Raw genomic sequence first — 20,610 nt, 5'->3', positions numbered from 1 at the left:
AGCGCGCTGCTCCCGCGCCGCGAATTTTCCTATTGGGTAGTTCCTCTGCCGATCGAGCCCAGCAACCAAAACCTCATTGGCGCGTTTCCGCCCCGCGCCGCTCACGGTCTGGCCGCTCCGCTCGCCATTGGCCGGCGGGACTGTCCGTCCGAGCGGGGCGGCCCGGTCCCTCGGCGGGAGCGCGGGGCAGCAGCGCGGCCGGCGGGAGGAGCCGCCGCAGCCCGGCGAGAGGTGGCTCCCGCTGCGAGAGCGGGGACGGGGCTGCCCGCACGGCAGAGAGCGGGGCGGGAGCGGAGCGCTGACGATGTGCTTTCGGCAGGAGCAGCAGCAGCAGCAGCAGCGACCATTATGTCACCTCACTGGATGGGTACGGCGAAACCGCGCTACGCGGCCTGCAGCGCTAAGCCCACCGACCTGCAGTACGGCTAAAGGCTTTCTGCTCCTGGGGAGGCTCAGTCGTACTTTTCACAGCTGTAGACGGGGAGATTCCGGGCCCAACTAATGTCTGAAACGCGTGCTGTGACAGAGGGCTCGTCAGGTGCAATGCAGCCAGGTAATGCTGGCACGTGTTCCCTGTGGATTTGTCTAACTTGACCTTTTTGCCGTTTGCAGTGGTCTTGTGTGCTGCCATCGAGTCACCTCTCAGCCTTCTCTTTGACTAGCTGAATAGGTTGAGCTTCTTACACCCCATTTATATCTTGTTATCTATCCCCTTCATCATTTTTACGTTCCTCTGCATTATTCCTAGTGTTTTTCCCCTCCTCCCTAACCGTGGGTGCCAGAAATGGTGCAGTGTTCCAGTGTAACTAGTGCTGTGGACAAAGGCAGTATCGCTCCCCTGTCTCCCCTATATATTCTGTATTTTATACATTCTAGGATTACATTAGTCCAGTTTACCACCATATTGCCCTGAGAGGTCATGTTGAAACCTTTATAGATAGTAACAGCTAAATTCTTTTCTGAAGTACTTTTTGCCAAGCTAGCCTCCATCCCTGCATTCTTTATTTCCAGATGTGTTTGCTAACATTTTCTGACATTAAAAAATGCATTTTATTGGACTGGGATGTTTTAATTGGGCACATCAGATGATTTTATAACTAATCAGTCATGTGAATTATCCACTGATAGTCTACTAAGCTACAGATTTTACTAGTAAAGATCTTACATCATCTAGACAATTGATAGAGATATCAAATAGGATCAGAGCAAGAACCGATCTCTGGAAGACTCTCTCTGCATCACTGATGTCTCCTCTTTAGCAACTACTTTTTGAGAGCTCTCAGGGAAAAGATATTTAATCCATTCAAGGTGTGCTTTATGCATTCCAAACAACACGCATTCCAGCACTTAAAAGATAGAACAAAGTTTTTAAATAAATGTCAGGACTATTTCTCTTTTAGTTTTTCAGACTAACTCAGGAGAATAATTCTACGAGTTTTTCACTAAGCTGCTTGGGTTTTAGCTTTCTCCGATAGAGGTTCTGCGCTGACAGCCAGTACCACTCTCTTCGTTAAAGATACTTAAAGTGGATACAGAATCACTGCCTACTTGAGATCAGACTATTCGAGTTTGAAAAACAATGGGAGCTATGCACAGATCTCTTAGGGCAGGGTCTAAAAGGGACAACAATAACTGAGCTGGTATAGGCAGAACAAAAGGTAGACACAAGAAATAGGAGGAAGAGTCTGAATGGCCACCAAATCCAGTATTCACGAATCCTTGGAGCGGATGTTTTTGTGAAGCCTCCTAAAAAATATTTTTTAAATTACTCTGAAGTTATTCTAACTTCCCATACGTATCAAAAAGAATGAAAAAATTAAAAATTAGTAAAAACTAACACCATTAAGTTTTAGGCCTATGGACAGTTTTCCTTTTCTTCTTCCCACGGACATTAGGTCCTGCTGAAGGTATGCAGACCTATCATCTGAAGATTTTTAATGGGCATCAAGCATAGAAGCTAAATAATCTTTGGTCACAGTGATGAGTCTATACTTTGAGAAACAGAGTGACAGCAAAGAACAAATTATATTTAATGTGCTTGCATTTTACCAATTTTAACGTAATGGAGATGAAGAGATTTGTATAATTTGTCTACTTATTAATCAGATAACTGTTTTAAATAACTCTATACCTGAAAACATAAATATATTTTAGGTTTATATGTATCAAGGTTGATATATGTAGGTAATAACTACAATCTATTATTGTGTTTCAAAAGCAATAGTACAAATAACGGTGATAATATACTCACCCAGCAGTTTTCATCAGTAGATCTCAAAAGACCTTGCAAAGGTCAATGCTATCACCCCGTTGTTGTTGATGGAGAAAGAAAGTATTGAGATGAACTTGCTCAATGTCATATGCCAGACCAGTGGTAAAGCTAACAATTGACTTCAGGTTTTCTGCATCCAGGATGAAAGGTTTTGCCTCGCAAGCCACATTACACACTCATATACCCCTGGGAGTTCTTTTCATTAGTGTTCTGTATCTTATGTGTACTGTGTTTATCAGTGTTAGAACCTAGAAGAGCAGTCAAAGCTTTTGTGGTCTCCCCTTAGAGGCTTCACCATAAAACATTTTTAATTTACAGGCTCCACTGAAACCCTCTATTGCCACCTGTGAAAAAAATCAGAAATAAAGTTTTAAATCTTATTTGAAAAACCCACAAGTTAGTATTTCGGTATGAAAGGACAAAAAGGTGGCACAGATCCAATCCCAGCCTAAACCTGCAGATCTAAGTAAAATTACTAAAGGTTTAATTATCAGTTCTGATCATGCTGTGCTTAACAGCTGAAAGCAAATTTGACTTTGTCACTTGTGTTTTCCTCAATCCTCAGGAAAGCTGTCCTGGCCTGAATTTATACCATTGCAAGCTCAGGGCTCAATGACTTTGGGGTCTTTCTGTCAGCGGAGTCTCCCCTGAAGGTAGTCACGTTAACATGTGTCCCACACAGTGACCTCATTCTGGAAGTGGGTAAGTAGTTACATCCAAACTCACTGAGACTGTCAGCAACCCGGTCCTGGGGGTATCAGTCCTCAGAGTTACGAGCCCTTTGAAGCTCACATCAGGCCTTTGACGTTATTATTTCATACCTTGAAACAAAATATACTGGAAACAGGCTGAGGCGGCCAAGAAGCAGCCCATGTACCACGCAATACCACAGATGACTTCTTCAATGCGCTATGGCGGACGTGGGTACCGGGCTGTGTTGAAGATGACGTGCCTCGAGCACCCTGTACCGCCTCCTCTCGAAACACCCCACGGCCAGAGTCCTCCTCAAGCCGCAGGGCCGGGCAAGGAGCAGGAGGCCACGGCTCCTCTCATGACGCCCGGGGCGGGGACGACGGGACTGGGAGGGGGCGGTGCCCACCGGGCACCTGTGTGCGAGCCAGCCAATGACAGCTTGAGGAGAAGAGGCTGGGGATCCGTCTCCCAATAGCGCGCCGGAGGGCGGGGAGCTCGCAGCCAATAAGGGCGGGCGTTGTTTTGAACTGGCTGCTCTCGCGGAAGCGGTGCGGTGGGGACGGGCTGGTGTCCGCGCTGGGTGAGTGCGGAGCTCTTCCCTCGGAGGGGGCTGGGGGGGTCGGACAGCCCGGATCCCTCGGACCCCTTCTTCTCCCCCTCGGTCCTGGCGGAGTCACCTCGGGCCGGCGCCCCTCCCGGTTCGCGCTTGGGTGGGAAGGGCGGGGGCCAGCCTCAGAAATGGCTTTGAGTCGCTTCACCTGTCAGGAGTGGGGAGCCCCAGCCCCCGGCGCAGCCTGGCTGGGAGCTAACGGGCTCCTGGTTTGAGGGGTGGGGGGCTGTGTGCGCTTCAGGGGGCGGCGGGCCCCTCCCGGCCGAGCGCCAGGGCCCCGGCGCTCCGCGGCAGCGGTGACCGCCTCCCCTCACAGCGAGTGGCGGGAAGGTCCTGAGCGCCTCTCGCTGAAGAAACTTCTTGTCCTAAATTTATCCGATGGCAGCTACGGGGCTGTTCTAAAGTGTCAACCAACGCTTGTTCTTTGGTTGTGTGATGGCATATCGTTCTTGCGCTGGTGGCGGCTGGTTGGTGCTTGTGTCGCATGCAACAGTTTGATAAAGTAATTTTTTTAACGTATGGTGACCCTTTGATGGCGGTTTGTCAAGAAATAGTCACAGAAAGGCACTGAAAACTACTGATGTTTCAGTTTGTAGGTATTGAAAACACTGGGGGGGGGTGAGAGATTTCTTTTGTGATTACATGAGGTCAACAGGGCACATGCTGCTCTGAAGTGCACTTGATTACTAGCTCACTCTCCGCTGTGTATTGTACTGGTTTTAGAAGTCAAAATATACAGAAACTTGATTTATTTTTTTTTAAGTTGAATTCGATAATTTTTTTAGTTGAGTTGTTTTCAGACTTCCCACAGTTCTGAGGAGCAGTTTGACCGAATTGATCCTGGCTATACAGTGATTCAAGTATCTCGGCTCTAACTGAAGCCAACTTGCTATCTATTTTCATTGTAATTAGTTAATATTTTAAATGAAGTGGCTGAAGGGTGGGCTGGTATTTTTCACAGTAATTGTTTTGGTATGTTTGGCAATGCTTCAGTGCAGTTATGCACCTCTCTTGTTAACTACTTACACTTGTTCCAGACTCAGTAATAGGATGTTTACCATCATAGCAACTATATTCTTGAAAGTGGACACAACCAGACATATAACATACCTGCAGTAAAGTAGGTAGGCCTAGACAGTGGTGTTGCTCTTGTGAGAGCAATTCTAAGTGAACCTGCTGAATGCTGATAATGATCAGCCAAATTACTTTTATGGGGATGCTTTTTTAAAGAGCATATTAAAATTACAATTAAATAAATAACTTTGTTAACAGCAGAACTAACAAAATTCTGTTGTCCTTGCCTTATGTCTCCTAGAAAGATTATTTGAACTCAAAGCAAAAAGCTTTGAAGCTCTTCTTGTGTTGCAATGTTCATTTTGTATCTGCTATTTTGAAAGAAATGAATGTGTTTTTTTCTTACATAAGGATAACTTGCAGGACTTCTTTTGTCTGCTTAACTGCTGTGGGTTTGTGTTTTTCTCTTGGTCCCTTCCTTGCAAGTTTGTAGGCTGCCTATCACCCCATGGCCCCTCTAAGTTTTGTTCAGGGTAGGTAGTAAGTGCAGAGTTATTGTAGCTGAGGTGGGAAGAGTGGGAGTGAAAACACACTTACATAAGTGTTGATTGCAGCCCTTCTGTCCCAGTAAGTTAAGCGTAGGAATATAAGACCAGCCATACTGGGTCAGGTGAAAGGTCCATATAGACTGGTATTACTCTGGGAGCGTCTAGAGGAACATCTCTAGGGAAGCGCGTAAGAACACAGCAAGTATATATGAATCTTCCACTAAGTGTTTCTTCCAGTTACTTGTAACATATACTTCCTATGAATAAGAAGTGGAAAACAGATTTTCTTTCCCCAAAACAGGATTCCTAACTGGTTCCTCACTGAAGAAAACCTAAGAATTGTGAAAGCTAAAAATAACAGTCTTTGCCTAAAAAGAGGAAGAAGTCTAGCAAAAGACTCTGGGTCTGCAGATCTGTGGCAGAGGAGAAGCTAGCACTCTTGAGAAACTAGGGGAAAGGCTGTCTTATTCCATGCCTGGCAAATGTTTTTTAAAATACAGTGTGGTGAAATGTGATGTTTACTGGCCTTTTTTTTTCTCTTGGGAGCTGTACAGTGGATGTAATCTAGTAAGATGCCAGAGAGAGAAATTGAGGAGCTGAAAATAAAATTAACTCGTTAAACTTGGGAACAGCATGCACCTTATGTTACTTTCTGTGTTTTCATAAGTGTTCTATCTTGCATTGCTGTCTCTTGCAGTGAAGACTGACCCTTTGCCTTGGTAGGGTTACAAATCCTAGGTTAGTTACTAATTGTCTATACAGAGCAGCCTGAAAGGCATCAGATTGTGGATCCATCTATTCCACCTCATCTTTATCTTTAATGATTAGTATTACTACGCAGGAGCACGTGCTACACGAGGGAAGTGCAAAAGCAAGCCACTAAAAGGCTTTAAGAAATACAACTGCGAGATGCTTTTAAGTGGAGAAAAAAAAAAGTAGATTACTTTTAAAAACGAATCAAGCATCTCTTATTTTCCATGATTTTCAAGTTCAGTTTATATATATATATAAAAAAAAAATCATTCCACTATTGAAAGAAAATGCATCCAATTTTATTCTTTTATGGGCATTTGAGGAGTGTAGTGCTCAGTTTCCTTTGGAAAAATTAAAAAGAAGCAGTAAAATAGTTTTAGACTGCTGACCACGAGTTATTGTTGTGGTACATAAAACTATCAGAATCCAGTGACTGATGATCTTTAGCTGTCTCTTAGATGGCACCTAAACAACAGTTTTGGATCATTTGAGAAGCAATTGAGATCACTGTGGGAACTGACAGATGTTATTTATGATGCTTCATTTGTGAAAACAAAATACATAACAAATGGCTTCATTTTTCAAAGGCTGCTACTGGGAGTTCTTAAGGGTAAAATGGTTTTATGCCAAATTGTGAACTGATTGCTTCTAATCAACCAAATGATGGTAGAACCCTATGAAAAGAACATACACAATCTATCATGCTTTGGTCTCTCGATAGTCCCTCTAAATGCTACCTTATGCTGGCATGTATCCACTCAGGCTTTTAACAGATCGTTAAAATGAGCAAAACAACACACTGTACTGTCTAGCAGAGTACAGTAGCACAGAATAAGAATGTTAGTTACTTTAATGTCATTTCCGAATCAGCAGTGCTGTTTGGAGCAGAACGCTTAATTACATGATGTTTGTAATTCTTGTCAAGCTGGTTTGTGTGTATTTGGTGTAAATTACCAAACTAGAAACATATTACAGAAATAGGAGATTGTTGCTGTCATTTAATCCTTGGTAACTGTTGTCTTGATGACTGGGAATAATCCAACTAGATTTTATAAAAGCTCATTATCCAGAGAGCAGTAAGTCTTCACTGTCCCGCCTTAGAGTGGAGGTTTTTTCCCCCCATTCTGCAGACCTTGTCAGGTTGCACAGTATGTATATTCTGGCTTGTATTGTCTTCAAAAAAGAAAACCAGAAGGCATGTGTTGTGCTACAACTTACCATTTTTTATTTGAATTTCTTTTTTTTTTTTTTTTTTAAACTAAGCTGCCTCCTGCACCTCTAAGAATAGTTCTGAAGACACATTTTCTGCTGAAATGGAGCTAGAAAGTCAGCTTTTGATCAAGCTTTGGACTTGCTATAGGATTAAGTTGCAAGTGTGGAAGCCAGTGCTGACCTAATCTTCATCTTCTCCCCTTGAGCTGTGGCAGACTATCACTGAATGACGAGAAGGCTGAGTTGAGCCCATCTGCTTTGTAATGGCAGCTCTGTGCAATATGCTCCTCTCATACCCATAGTTGCAGCACCCTCTTTTATGTGAATATGAGCTTGAAAGAATGACACCTGTATAAAGACTTTTTGATTAAATGTTTATGTGCCTATCATGCCTATGACAGCCCCTTTTCAGTTTTTCTCTCCTCTTAATGTTTGTTAATTGTCTTAAATTTCAGAATATCCAAATTTGAGTCTGACTTACAATATGTTTTTATTTAAGAATTTTAAGGCTAACATCCAGCCTGGGTATAAAACCACAACAGGTGTTGCAAATGCAATGTCAGCTTTGATAGAAGAAGATACCAAAATACATTGGTTGCTTCCTTTGCCAATTAAGTATTGCTGCTATTTTAAGAGGTAGCTCTGGTTTAGCTGGCTTAAACACTTCTGTCTGAATTAAAAAAAAAAAATGGGACCTATATAGGACCTATAAACACTTATGCTTTTTTTGAGGCCGGCAGGTGGAGCCCAAGATAAATAATACTGTTTTGATAGTTGGAGTTACTAAAAGCACAAATGTAACTTGAACTATAATAACATCAAGTAGGGTTGATGGGGTGACAAAAAGATACTTCTGTCAAAGCAGTAGTACCCAGTAATAATGAATATGGACTCTGGAAAGCCATTGAAGTGTTGAGAATACTTGTCCCTGTAGATAATTGTGGCGAGTGTTACAAACTTATTCTCCTGCTGACTGGCAGTTTTTGTGTAAGCTTTATGTTGACCAGTAACTTTGCACAAACAGCTGGACTGAACTGATTATTTGAAAGGAACTCAATAAATCAGCTAATGGAGCCAGAAACCTGTTTATTAAAATAGTAGTCTTATGAGTGATTAATTGTCAACAGTTTTTTTTGAGTAATCCGTTTAATTATCTGGCAGGACACTAATGAGTACTGGGAGCCATATCTCCATAGTCAGCAAGAGTAGTCAGTGACAGTTGCCCATTAAAATTGTATTTTATATCCTTGCTTTCAGCAAGTGTGCTTCTTTGCACTTTGTTAAAAAAAAAATTTTTTTTTTAAGGATTACCTACCATAAATATGCTGATGCTGTAAATGGGTACCTCTCAACTGTAGATTTGAAGGGGATATCTTCTGAGCTATGGGTGTTGTTTCTGAAACAGTCTAGCATGGCTTGATATTTATAAATGTCAATCTTGATGCTCACACTGAGGAAAAGGCGAAAAGAATGAAGCTACCATATTTCTGTCTTTGTGAAGTAGGGACCAGTGAACAATAGTATACAGCATTATTCTAGTGTATTGCTTGCTCCATGAACCACGTTGTTAATGCATTTTATTTAATGTGGTTTATGGACATAAGTTCATTTCTGATGGGCAGACAGTAATATATCCTTGATGGTAGAAGCTGTAGCCCTTTACCTTCCGTAGGATATGCAAAGTTGTAACTACAGTGAAGCTGCTTATTAAACTGAATTGCAAGTCACTATCTTATTTTTATAACAAGTTGCTCAACAAACAGGCAAGAAATCACTCAGTCTAGACTTATTTTTTTACATTGCTTTTTGGTACATGTCTTAAAGACAAACTAAAGCTCTTAATGTTTGCTAACATAAAGGACAGATAATCTTAATCTGTCCATTTTTTTTGTGGGCTTCCAAGAAAGATTTTGCAATCTGAATTCTCAGAGCCATGGTTAGGATCAGTCTTGTGCTGCTGCTTCCTTTGCAAAGACTTTTCCAGTACTAATTCAGATCCTTTTGGCATCAAGTCACTGGCTAATGCTTGGCTCTGGTGGCTTTCTGGTTCAGAGACAAAAAGTTTATTTCCCCTGTAAGCTGCAGATTGGGGAGAAAAGGAAAAGATAAGATAAACCAGAGATTTGAACTGTAAAATTGAAATCTGCATAATTGAAATCACCAGCATGTGATAAACTTGCTTTTTTTATTTTTTTGGTGGAAGCACAACTAGCAGTAGCAGATCCAATAATCTATGTTAGACTTTGCATGTTCAAAAACGTGACTAACGTGAAAGTGCCTCTTTAAAATGCTATTACCAGGTTTAGCTTTCCTAACTTCTGATATTAAATATGTCTCTTAACAGGAAACTCATTGCTTTTCCTTTTTGTTGCAGCAATTTATTTGCATCTTTACAGTGTGGATTATAAACACAGCCTGCAACTCTTGTTGAAACATTGGGGGCTGGGGAGAGGGGGAGCAGTTGTCTGCACAACTCCCAATGTACAGAACTTGGAACAGGAAGGAGGATGTCTTGCACAGCGCTGAGCCTAGTGCAGCACAGGTGTTTGTTGACATTCCTCCTCCTCCCAATTTCATGTTCGGTCAAGTTGTCAAGGTCAGAGTGCTGTTTCCATTTACTTGTGGAGCTGTCTGAGGAGATTGCTTGAGGAATAGAACAGCAGCAGTCAGTGAGCTAAAATAAACCCTTGTTCTTAGTTTGACATTTATTGCAATGTTCTAACTGTAATGTTGGGAGTGGGAGTTGAAAGGTCTCATCTGTCCTAATTAGAGGACAGTAATGACTTCAGCAAAAAGAGTCACTTTTTGAAGGGGGGGGAAAAGTATCCTGTTTGATTTCTGTGTAGCGTATGCACTAAGCTACATAAACAATAACTACTGTGAGATTTGCATCATTTGGGAAAGAGGGGTGACTGTTAATTGTCCCAGCCTTGCTGTAGGCTTGTGTTATATAGGATTGTGCATCCCTGAGAAGGTTATTTGGGAGCCCAGTCTTCTAACAGGGAAAATCTGCCAGACTTGATGATACACCAGGTTCCTACAGTTAGCCAATGTGTAGTTCATCCAGGAGGCTGGTTGGATTGACATCTGTATGGTAAGGTGCTGCAGAAGTGAATAACCTTCATGACTATGTTCTGGCTGCACAGTAAGCATGCTGGAGAACCTGAGTCATGAAGAAACCCATCTTCCATGTTCTTCTGGGGACAGAAAAATTACCAAACAGAAAAATAAATGTCCAATGACAAAGCAAGTATCTAGAGGCAGAGTAGGTTTGAAGGTGAGGGAAGGACAAGTCAAGGAAGACAAGAAGATTCTGGACTGAGAGAAGATAAGTTTAAAAGAAGGGTAGCTGGTGCAGAATAAAGAACAATGTAAGGTTCCAGAGAAGAAATCATGAATAGGAAGATCTGGATCTGCAATTTAAATGCCTTCTGGTAGAAGAAATGGTATTCTGAATAAAGAAACTGGGGTAGGGTATGGCATATAGATATGCAATGGATATCTGGACAGTATCAGAAATTTTAAAGTAAAAAAATAAGTATAAAAGGCTTCAGAAATACCTAGAATTGTGTTATGTTTTAATTGTATTCTCTGGAAATGGCACTGTGCGCTAGTTCATAAGCTGTATGTTGCTCTAGGAAATCTGTGCTCTGTGATTTGAACTGTGACTGTAATTTTGGTTTGCTTCAGTTTCTTTTTAAGAGTTGGAGTAGAAGGTGTGAACAGGTCAGTGTTATTTATGCTTAGTGACAGAAAGCAGCTGGGGTACAAGATCCCGAGTTTTGTGAAAAGCTAACAAGATCTGTATGTAGAAAATCCAAGTCTTCCAGAACTGGTAGTTTGGCTGTACGAGTCCAGTATGATTGCAGTCTATTGAAAATTCAGTGATAGGAGTCTTAGAAGGGTGATAACACCTTCTTAAAACTGATTAGATTTTCTAAATAAAGCTGGCTATGGATCTCTTTAAGTAACTGACTAATAAATCGGTTATCCAAAATTCCAAGTCTGCTTCTTCAATTTATGATTACTTTCTAAACCAGTTATTTTGGGATTGACTTGGTAGAGGCGAAGAAAGCCTATGGTGTGATTTAATTCCATTTTCTCTAATGCCTTATTCTGTAACCTGTTAAACAGAAGATAGTTGGGATAGCTAGGCTATTGCTGCTCTTGGCTAGTGGACTATGAAGTCATCTTGGGAGGAAAATTCCTTTTGTCACAGAACAGAATTTAAAATACTTTGTGAGATAGAGATATGTACACACACACACACTACTTTCAACTGATTTTCTTGCGTGTCTTGGCAAGCGTGTTGGGAGTGTTGCACCTCTTTTTGAGTTACTTCATTTCCTGCAGCAGAAGAGTCTCTTTGCAGAACGTTAGATTGCGAGACTGAACTTGCCATGCCATGACAGCAACAGCAGGCTGGCCGTAGTGCTGAACTGTGACTTAACAGGAGCCAAGCAGCTACTGGCAAGCTGTTAATTAAAAAAATATGTATAAATGCTGCACTTGCAGCTCTGCTTCTGGTAATATGAAATGTAGTCAAGATCATCCATTTCCTGATACCTCTTAAAGTAAATTATGTGAAAATTAAAGAACAAGAGAGACACTTTCTGCATATCTGGAAGTATGGTTAAAAATCCTACTTTTTGTACAGAAGTTGCTTTAGTCGCTGGGTTGCTCAGATGGCTTTAGAGTTGTGGTGTCGAATTATGCCTGTCCCCCTCTCTTCTTTGACCACCTTGAAAACTCTTGCATGGGAAATGCTCTCAGTAGCAGTAAAACAGCTATGTGTAGTTGGTTAGTAACATTCTGATAATTGTTTTAGCAGCCACGAAAAGTAAAGATCAGGCTGCAGTTTTATTACCAGAAACATTTTCATTGGGGCAACACAAAGTATTTGAAAGCTGTTACATGGTTTTGAAATAGAAAGCACATTTGTCATGCCAACTGAGCATGGCCAGAATTTTAAACATACCACAAGTGCTGGAAATTACTCATCAAAAGGTACACTCTGATCCAGTATATTTTTGTTTGTACCTGATGTTTTTCCCAATGGTAAATAATAATACTTTTTCTTGGACTTTAATAATAGCTTGGCCTAAAGTATACTTTATTTACAGCTTTGGGAGTGTCTTTGATCAGGCTTTTTCCAGCTTCTGCAACAGTTTCAGTCTTATTTTCTCCTTTTATTCTAACAGAAGCATTTTGCCTTACTTAAGACAGCAGAAAAAAAGGTAGTGGTAGTTTATTGGGAATGAGCAGAAAATTACATAATGGTCTTTCTTTCATGTATTGCTAGCACTCTAGACTTTGTCAGTATTTTCCTGATGCTTGTTTCTTTCCTAAAAATCTAAATTAGCCAAACATAACTTTGAAACAACTTCCATAAGAATTTTGGTAGTAAACCATTCACTGAAACAAATCTATTTAGGAAGTCCTGTTTTATTTATTTATTTTTACTGTGAGCTATTAGTGAGAACATTGCAATCTTTAAGCTTCAGCATAGAAGCAAGGTTATCTTTTTATAATTTCCAGTATAATAGATAATCTTTATTTACTTTGTAGGCTATTACAGAATGACCTTGCACTGAGCCTTTGTGGAAGAAGCAAGATTTAAACATCAATTCTTCAATGTGCATCCTTCTATTCAAATTTGACCCCCGACCAGTTTCAAAGAATGCATACAGGTAAAGATGGTTCTAGTTAAAACAGACTTGTTTCTATCATTTTTTTTTACACAATTTCTTTTTGTAGCCAATGTTTGAATTACAAGCTCAAGTCAGTATTACGTGTTCAATTATGCTTTTGTAATGTTTAACTTCATGACTTTCCCTATTGGAGGACTTCCTGTAACCTTTTGAGAACCCTTTGTTTTTAGACTGTCAAAAGACTTGGGCTTTGTGATCATGGACCTTTTGCTGGTGATCTATCATGTGGTGTAGGTTAAATCCTTCAAATACTGTAATCCAGAGTTTGAAAGTCCTGTCTTCTACTTTATGACTTAAACTAAGGGGAACTGTGTTTGTTAGAGCATCACAGCTGTAGCTGTACCTTTCTTTCAGTAGGGCTTTCAGTTTTAAACTAACAATTTGAATTTAGCCTGGAAAGTAATGGGCAGACAGTTGAGCAGAAGTATTGCAGTTATTAACCACTCTGTGTATTAATTTCTCCTCTGTTAATATGTGCTGGTCCAGTCTTGCAAGCCAAGGGAGCAGCACACTATAAATCTAGAAGGTACTACTACTGAATTTAACTGCTTATGTAGCTTCTGGTTAACTTTGAATTACCACTTTGTCATGTTTCCTCCCAAGGACAGTACCTTCTTGTTCACTGTGTAGTTCACTGCTCTGTTCCATGTTACATTATGGCTACCACTACTCGCTCTTCCACTGTGTTTTTGATAGAACTAGCTAGCTTATGAATAGGTGCAGTTGCTTTTTAAAATATGGATAGATGAGGTCAAGATATCCTCACAGTTATTTATGCCTAGCAGTTTACTTTTGGGACAAGGTGTACTTAAAGATCCTCAGTTGCTGTTTGTCCTAAAATTAAGTACTTACAATTTCAGAAAATGCTGGAAATCAAATCTCACTGCTTTCAAACTGATTATACTATATCAATGTAAAACAAGTAGTGCTGTGAACTGCAGAAGAGAACTTCTAGTAAGTGTCCTAGCCTTTCCCCTCCCAAAAATCTGCTTGCAAATAAAATTTTAGGTAATAAACTAATAATCATGTGTATGGAATATTTATCCAAAAGCTTAAGACAAAATAAGCATCCATGCTTTTAGGTAAGTTTTACTGGACATGTTGATGTCATACAGCGAGTTTCCCAAACATTAAACTTCCTGTAATAATATTCTCTCCCATTACAGCCCTTAATTTTACAAGTTCATATGCAACAGCAGTATCTTTAAGTACGTTCAGTAGGTAATAGAAAGATAGCACTTCAGGCCAGTAAGATGACTGTGGAGTTCTGTTGCTTTCTGTATTTCTACATACTGTTTAGGTTTCATATTACTTTGTGGGGTACAAGTATTGGTATTCATCCAGAAAGCGTCAGAGTTGGTATGCTCAGTAAATCCTTGTACCTTTCATTGACTTGTTTTTCTGCCTTTTTGTATTGAGAAGCAGATGCCATTCTATAGAAAGAAAGGAAAAGAGAAGCGGAACTTCAATTGTTCATAGAGTGCATTCCTTTCTGCATCTTGAATCTGTCTAAAAAGGGGTTTTGTTTATGATGTGACTGGTGCTGAATTAATATATCCATTTATTTGGTCTGACTTTCTTTGTATGGCTAGTTAGCAAAAGACAAATTCATCAGTTCAATGCCTCTTGGGAAAATCCTTTGGATGTAAACTGTAGTTGCTTGCCAAGGGAACTTTCTGGCATGATCAATACTTAAAAGTAAAACTTACGGTAGTTTGCTTGCTATAAAAAAATTGCATCAAGATTGAAATTATTGATTAATAGCAGAAGACAACTTGCTATCAGTGTCAAAATAGGAAAATGCTTTTGAGATGTTTTGGCCCAGATTCAGGAATATTTAATTGTATTTAAGTTAGTACCTTTTGTTAAGCAACATCTTGCTCTCTTCCTCCGAGATAAATTACTCTGAGCCATCTGTTTCAGTGGTAAGTGCCAGGCCATACTGTTCTTGGTGTCAGATTTTAACATCAGATGCATAACTTTAGTCCCCTTTTTTTCCTTAATACACCAGAATTAAATCTTTCTGCTTTTCTTTATTTGGAAAAATGTTGAAGTTCTTTCTTCTTAAATTGTTCTTGACATTTTTTTCACTTTTGCCTCAGATTTCTGAAGGACGTAGGTCTGAGTATCAGTTGGGAATGGTACCCAGCCCTCCTAAGTCTCTGAACAGTATTATAGCCATTAGACCAAGTTAGACCTCTCTATACTGGTCCCTTGCTAAACATAATTTTTCCTGACAACTCATGTGTGTTACACTGTGGTATAGCTGTTTATTTCCTGGTGAGGTCTTGGAACAGTTTTCCCATCCAAAAGGGGATTCCCGTACCTGCAGACATACTAATTTGTCTGTCCATGTTAAGAGACATCTACAATTAACTCTTCTTACTGTCATCTACTTTGCATCTCTAACTAAAATAAAGTGTCTAGAAAAGGCATAACAACTTGAAAAGACAAACTGCATGTCATTGGCCATTTTCTTGTAGCCAATAAACTTTTTCAAATTAAAACATGTTTTCCATAACACTTAAGAGAATTTTCCATCCAGGTAGACTTTGGTTTCTAGAGCAGTACATTGGCCAATTTTCATGAGCACCTAATTAAGCAAAAAGCTTACAGTTCACTTTTGTGATACACTAATGAATCTATCTTCCTGTATCCTTGCAACTTGCTGTTCTATCCTTTTTCCTCGGTGTCCTCTCTACAGGCCTATTTGTAGTAAAGTTTAGTGCAGTGTAACAAAAGCTTTACGGTAGTCCATTATTATTGTCAAAGGTAACATGCTGCCTTTACATCTTTCTGAACTATACTGTGTGCGTCTTACAAATAAATACATGTTTCAAGCTTCAGAGCTATAATCGCACAGTCTTTTTTTATGGAACTGAATTACATTGTAGGAAATTGCTTTAATGGAATGATTTCTCATGTTTTCATCTCTGCCTCAACATTAAAATAAATCTTAATATGTAAAACCTAATGCAGTTGAAATATTTCAGCTATAAAAATAGCTGAATAGGCTTTTTGCAATTTATTAGATGATGAGGGTCACTTAACATTGCTCCTTTTCAGTATGATTGTTTCATAAAAGACAAAATGAAGATGTTTTGATTGTAGCGATCCTGAATACTAGCCTTCTGCTAAATTTAGGAGTCTGTGGATTAAACTTGAGATGGGGAATATTTAATCACACCAGAAAGACTTGGCTTATTTTTAGTATTTAGATATTATAAACAAACCGTGGTTTCATGTCAAGAATTATTGAAGGCAAAATGTAATTGGAGCTTCAGGAAATGAGAAATGCACTTCAGCCAAATTATTTTTTAACAGTAGAGATGTTAATTTAAATAGCGACCTGTAAAAGGAGGATGCATGCTGTAAATGGAGGATATTCAAGAAAAATGACAGAAATTGGGTAAACCAGCTGAAAGCCTATAGGTCGAAGACTAGAATCAGCTAGAAGAAGAGAAATAATGCAAGTCAGAAAGGAATGATATTATGATTATTTGGCATTGAAAAGATAAAAACATATCTATGCTGTGCTTTCCAACAAATGCTATCTTTGTTGGGCAAAATACTAAGCACCTTCCTTGCAGAAAGGATGCCATTGAAGTGTTAGCCTTTTTTATTTTCTCTATAGCTGATTATAATTCTTTTATCTGTAGTATTTCTAATGTGCAACTGGTACCTCATGATCATGTTTTAACGAAGAGGTGAATTTGCAGGGAAGTCCAGAAGCCTGCAGAAAATGTCAGTACATTTGAACGATGAGTAAAGTAATGAGATTTCATTGGAACCAATTCTTGCATTTTGTGGCTTAAAATTTAGAAAGAAAATTGTATTGTCTAACTTCAGTTTACAGTAGCAAACTTGGCTTCTGCTGTGTAAATGTAATTGACATGTGGCTGGGCTGGTAGGAGGAACTGACAGTGAAGAAGGTACTGAGGTTGTAGGAAACTGGTTAAGAAAATCCGCAGGTTTCTGAAAGATGGCATTTCATTACAATTAAATATTAAGCAACATAGCTGGAGAGAACGGCGAACACTTGTAATCTTGCAATTGAAATAAAGGCAAGTCATGTTATGGGTAATAATGAGCAGGACTTTGGAAGTTATAGCTGTTGGATCACAGTATGGTGTGGTGGAGTTGTGTGCAAGTGTGTCTGCAGTCACCTGTTGCCCTGAGTCTCCAGCATATGGCTTGCCTAGGGTTGCAGTTGTCTTTTGCCCTTTATTTGGATCAGCCAAATCCATTACTTGCTTTTCAGGTGAGGATGTGCTGCCAATGAAAAACACTTTTTTTTTTTTTTTTTTAATTCTAAAAATGATTGAAAAAAGACTGGAAGAGCAGCATCAAATGAAAGCTCATCTACAGGTTTGAAAATGGCAGTGTCTGAATGCTGATTCTCAGCATAGAAACCCAGTAACACTTCTAACTCAAGCTTTTATTGATAGATACCTTGTGCCTATCTGATGTTGCAATAAGTCATTACATTTAGTTGCTGATGCTGTCTTCCATTGCTTTTGAGTAACAGAAAATGTTAATTTTCTCACTTTCAAAAGATGGATGTGCACAGTCAGATTAGCCTAGACTTTTCTTTCTAGTGTTCCAGTACTAACACTGCTAATGAAATGACTGTAGCATACATTCAGTAAGGTATTTGTGTGATCTGTAAGGGAGTACACCAAATAAGTTGCTTTGTTTTAATAACTTCTGCTGGATGAAATGGACAGAGAAATAGTTTTTGCTTTTCAAAGAGGTGAGACTGTTCTAAATTCCTCTGAAGCTGTCTGGCTGTACTGACTCTTTAAATCTTACCTGCTTTACATTCACAGCCTGACTGGCTTGAACTGGTGTTATCATTGAATTTGACTGATCTGCATTGCTGGCATGCCTGGAACTTTTGAGGAAGACCTGTCCTATCTTGTATGTCCGCTGCTTCTTAAATATCATGTTGAACTTGGGTCTTTCAAGTCTGCAGGTGCCATTTATGATAATTATCAAAGTACAGAGCAGAAGGAACCAGGCATAGCTAGCAGAATTTTCAGTCACTGCTGTTTCCTAATAATGTCTGGCATTTTTTAATACCTGTTTGTTTTCTAAAATTATCAAATCTTAAATGGCATGTGAAGAGCTGCAGCATGCTTTTTGTCAGGACAGCACTTGGTCTTGTGGAGTGATGTGTTTAAATAACGGATTTCATCCAGCAGTGTTTTTCAATTGCATATTATTTTCGTAACTTTTTCCTACCTCCTGATTGTGTAGCCTCCAGGGCTTCCTGTAGTTTCTCTGCTGTAAGGGCTGACTCACAGTAACGATTCAATTATTTTGTCCTACTGTTCTGGTAGAATTGAGATTATGCAAGCAACTACACATGCAAAAAAATCCCACAAACAACAAAAAACAGGGGAAAAAGCCCCACCAAAATACCTCTTGATTGTTACAAAACCCCATGCCTTTTCCCTTTACTTCTCTGCATCCTTGAGCATGCTGTCCTTTCTTCAAATGAATTTCAGTGGGGCTGGACCTTTGAGACTATCACAAATTTATCTCTGTTCTGGGTACTTATAGACAAAAGCATGTGACTTGTATCTTTGAACCACATAAACAGAGCTTTAGGTGTTGAAGTTAGATTAAAAAAATAGTGTGACTACATGATCCGAAGTAGTGATTCAGTAAAAACATACTCTCATGCTTCAGATTTTTTTGATAAAGTTACCTATAAATCTGTGGGTTACCTTTAATTTTCTTTAATTAAGCTGTAACTTCAGATGCTGAGGAATCTTAAGATTGCTTATGCGATCTTAATTCAGTCTCTTGCATTGCAAGTATTATTCCTTGAAAATAATAGCTGCCTGATTTACACAACAAGATAGACTTGCTGAATGTCTCAAGACAATGAGAGAGAAGGCTGTTGTCAGATGTCATTTGACCTTTACGCTGAGTGATAAAAGTGAGATGGGAGGATAAAGAATGGTTTCATACTTAAAATGAGATAATGCTGTGGCAAGATTGGATTCTGTTCCTGTCTGTACTGTGAAGTTCCTGTTTATAAGAGTATCTTTTTGCTCTTGTGTTCTACAGGCTTATTCTAGCAGCTAATAGGGATGAATTTTACCACAGACCATCCAAATCGGCAGATTTTTGGGACAGCAGCAATGAGATCCTTAGTGGTATGTATGTCTTGTTGTTTTGAGTGGGTTTCATAATACAATTTATAAGGGAATTACAGCCTTGATTTTTTGTTACTGGGGGGGTGGTGGTGCATTTCTCATAAGAAATATGCTTCTTCCCAATAATGCTGGGGAAAACATGTCATAAGTTTGAAAGATGAGTTGTGCTATTATTATCTTATTTGTGTTTTAATATCTTGTGGGCTTTTTCCCAGTTTTGCGTTCTTTAACTGATTTCAGTCCGAGCGGTGCAGTGGAAATATATCAGATTAATTTGTCCATCACAGACGATTACTTTAGTTTTGTCAGATACTGTGAAACACTTCTTAAAATAAGTGGAATTAGTTATTCCACAGACTCATTGTCTGTAATACTGACTTGAAATCATTAAACTCAAGAAAGTGAAAACTTTCTCATTTCTTGTCAGTTAATTTATAGGCTACAGAATACTTTTAGTTGTTGATCCATCAGTTTATTAGCTTTCATGCCTACATTTTTCTAAACTGATAGTACAGTCACTCAGCTGTCTGGTTCTCCTATGTAGGGAATCTATATCTGTAGTCATTTTTAAGTATAATCAATACTTCTGCCTTTTTTCAGAAACAGAAATGACACTCTGGAAGACAAAGCATTGTTTAAATGCAAGATTTTGACTTTGCAAATACTCTTTGTTGATGCTGTGTGTTACTGTCATTGGCAAGGGGGCCTGTGAGGATAAATTACTCCCACTGCACTACAGCTCCCTTGCTTCTGAAGTTCTGGCTGACATTTCTGTTTTGTGCCAGACGTGCTGGATGCTGCTGCTCCTGCTATATAGCAATTTAAAACAAACAAACAAAAAGCTATGCTGAAAACTGAAGGGCCCTGAATTTTTATCTTTTATACTCATCAGCTCTGTCCGTATTTGGCATATGAAACTGGCATATTCTCCATCCTGGGGGTGTATCTGTGAAGATCACATGAATATATGGCTTTGAGTTACTAATGTTCTCTCAAATGAAAGCAATGAGTTTAACCAAAATAAATTAAATTTATTTTTTGTATGACTTAAAAATGAAAAATATTTTGCACTTAGAGCAATTTCAGGAAAACAGTAATTGCTATATGTTAATCACTGGGCATTGGTCAACAAAGCCGTATGTTTTCCTTTGTGGGCCTTTCAGTTAAAGTAGAGCACAGTAGTAAAAGTATTGTGTAAAGACGTGATACGGCTAAATTCAATATTGAAGTTCTGGATACTGAAGAAAGAAAGGAGTTTCTGAATAAGGATCTAAAATTCTTTTGATCTTCTAATGAAAGTTATCTCATGACATAATGATTCAGAATTAAAAGGTTTCTAACAATATACATGTTATATTGAACTAGTTCTTGGTTTTGCATTAAATGCTTGCTGGTTAACATAAGCTTATTACAAATGGGGGGGGTTAGTTTATACTCTCTTTCAAGGGGTTTGGTTGTGGGCTTCACTTTTGTGGGTCTTCCTCCTCAATGTAAATTACTGTTACTAGCGTCCAAGATTTTTATCAGTTACCTAGCTTGCTCTAAATATTTCTGGTTACTTGTGAATTTAAACTTGCAAATAACATTAATCTTCTGAGATATGCTTTTGAGCTAACAAGCATTCTGAGCC

At 39.2% G+C, this 20,610-nt stretch overlaps 1 protein-coding gene across 6 annotated transcripts in view; it reads left to right on the top strand.

Moving 5' to 3' along the window:
• The first annotated feature begins 191 nt into the window (after positions 1 to 191).
• TANGO2 (transport and golgi organization 2 homolog) overlaps positions 192 to 20,610 on the top strand; it is a 42,403-nt gene continuing 21,984 nt past the window's right edge. For 4 of the 6 annotated variants that reach the window (XR_011326651.1, XM_069795038.1, XM_069795039.1 and 1 more), the window contains exons 1-3: positions 3,470 to 3,545; positions 12,671 to 12,792; positions 18,892 to 18,980. Coding sequence is in view for 5 of the 6 variants with exons in the window: in XM_069795038.1 (XP_069651139.1) it covers positions 12,737 to 12,792; positions 18,892 to 18,980 (145 nt within the window). In the remaining variant the exon portion in view is untranslated. Of the gene's footprint in view, positions 554 to 2,837; positions 2,975 to 3,469; positions 3,546 to 12,670; positions 12,793 to 18,891; positions 18,981 to 20,610 lie in introns of those variants that run through there. The other 2 variants (XM_069795036.1, XM_069795037.1) reach the window with 2 other exon arrangements.

Source organism: Haliaeetus albicilla, chromosome 10, assembly GCF_947461875.1.
Source record: "Haliaeetus albicilla chromosome 10, bHalAlb1.1, whole genome shotgun sequence".
Classification (NCBI taxonomy): Eukaryota; Metazoa; Chordata; class Aves; order Accipitriformes; family Accipitridae; genus Haliaeetus; species Haliaeetus albicilla.
The sequence above is the reverse complement of the archived record's forward strand: the minus strand, read 5'-3'. Positions and strand labels throughout refer to the sequence as shown.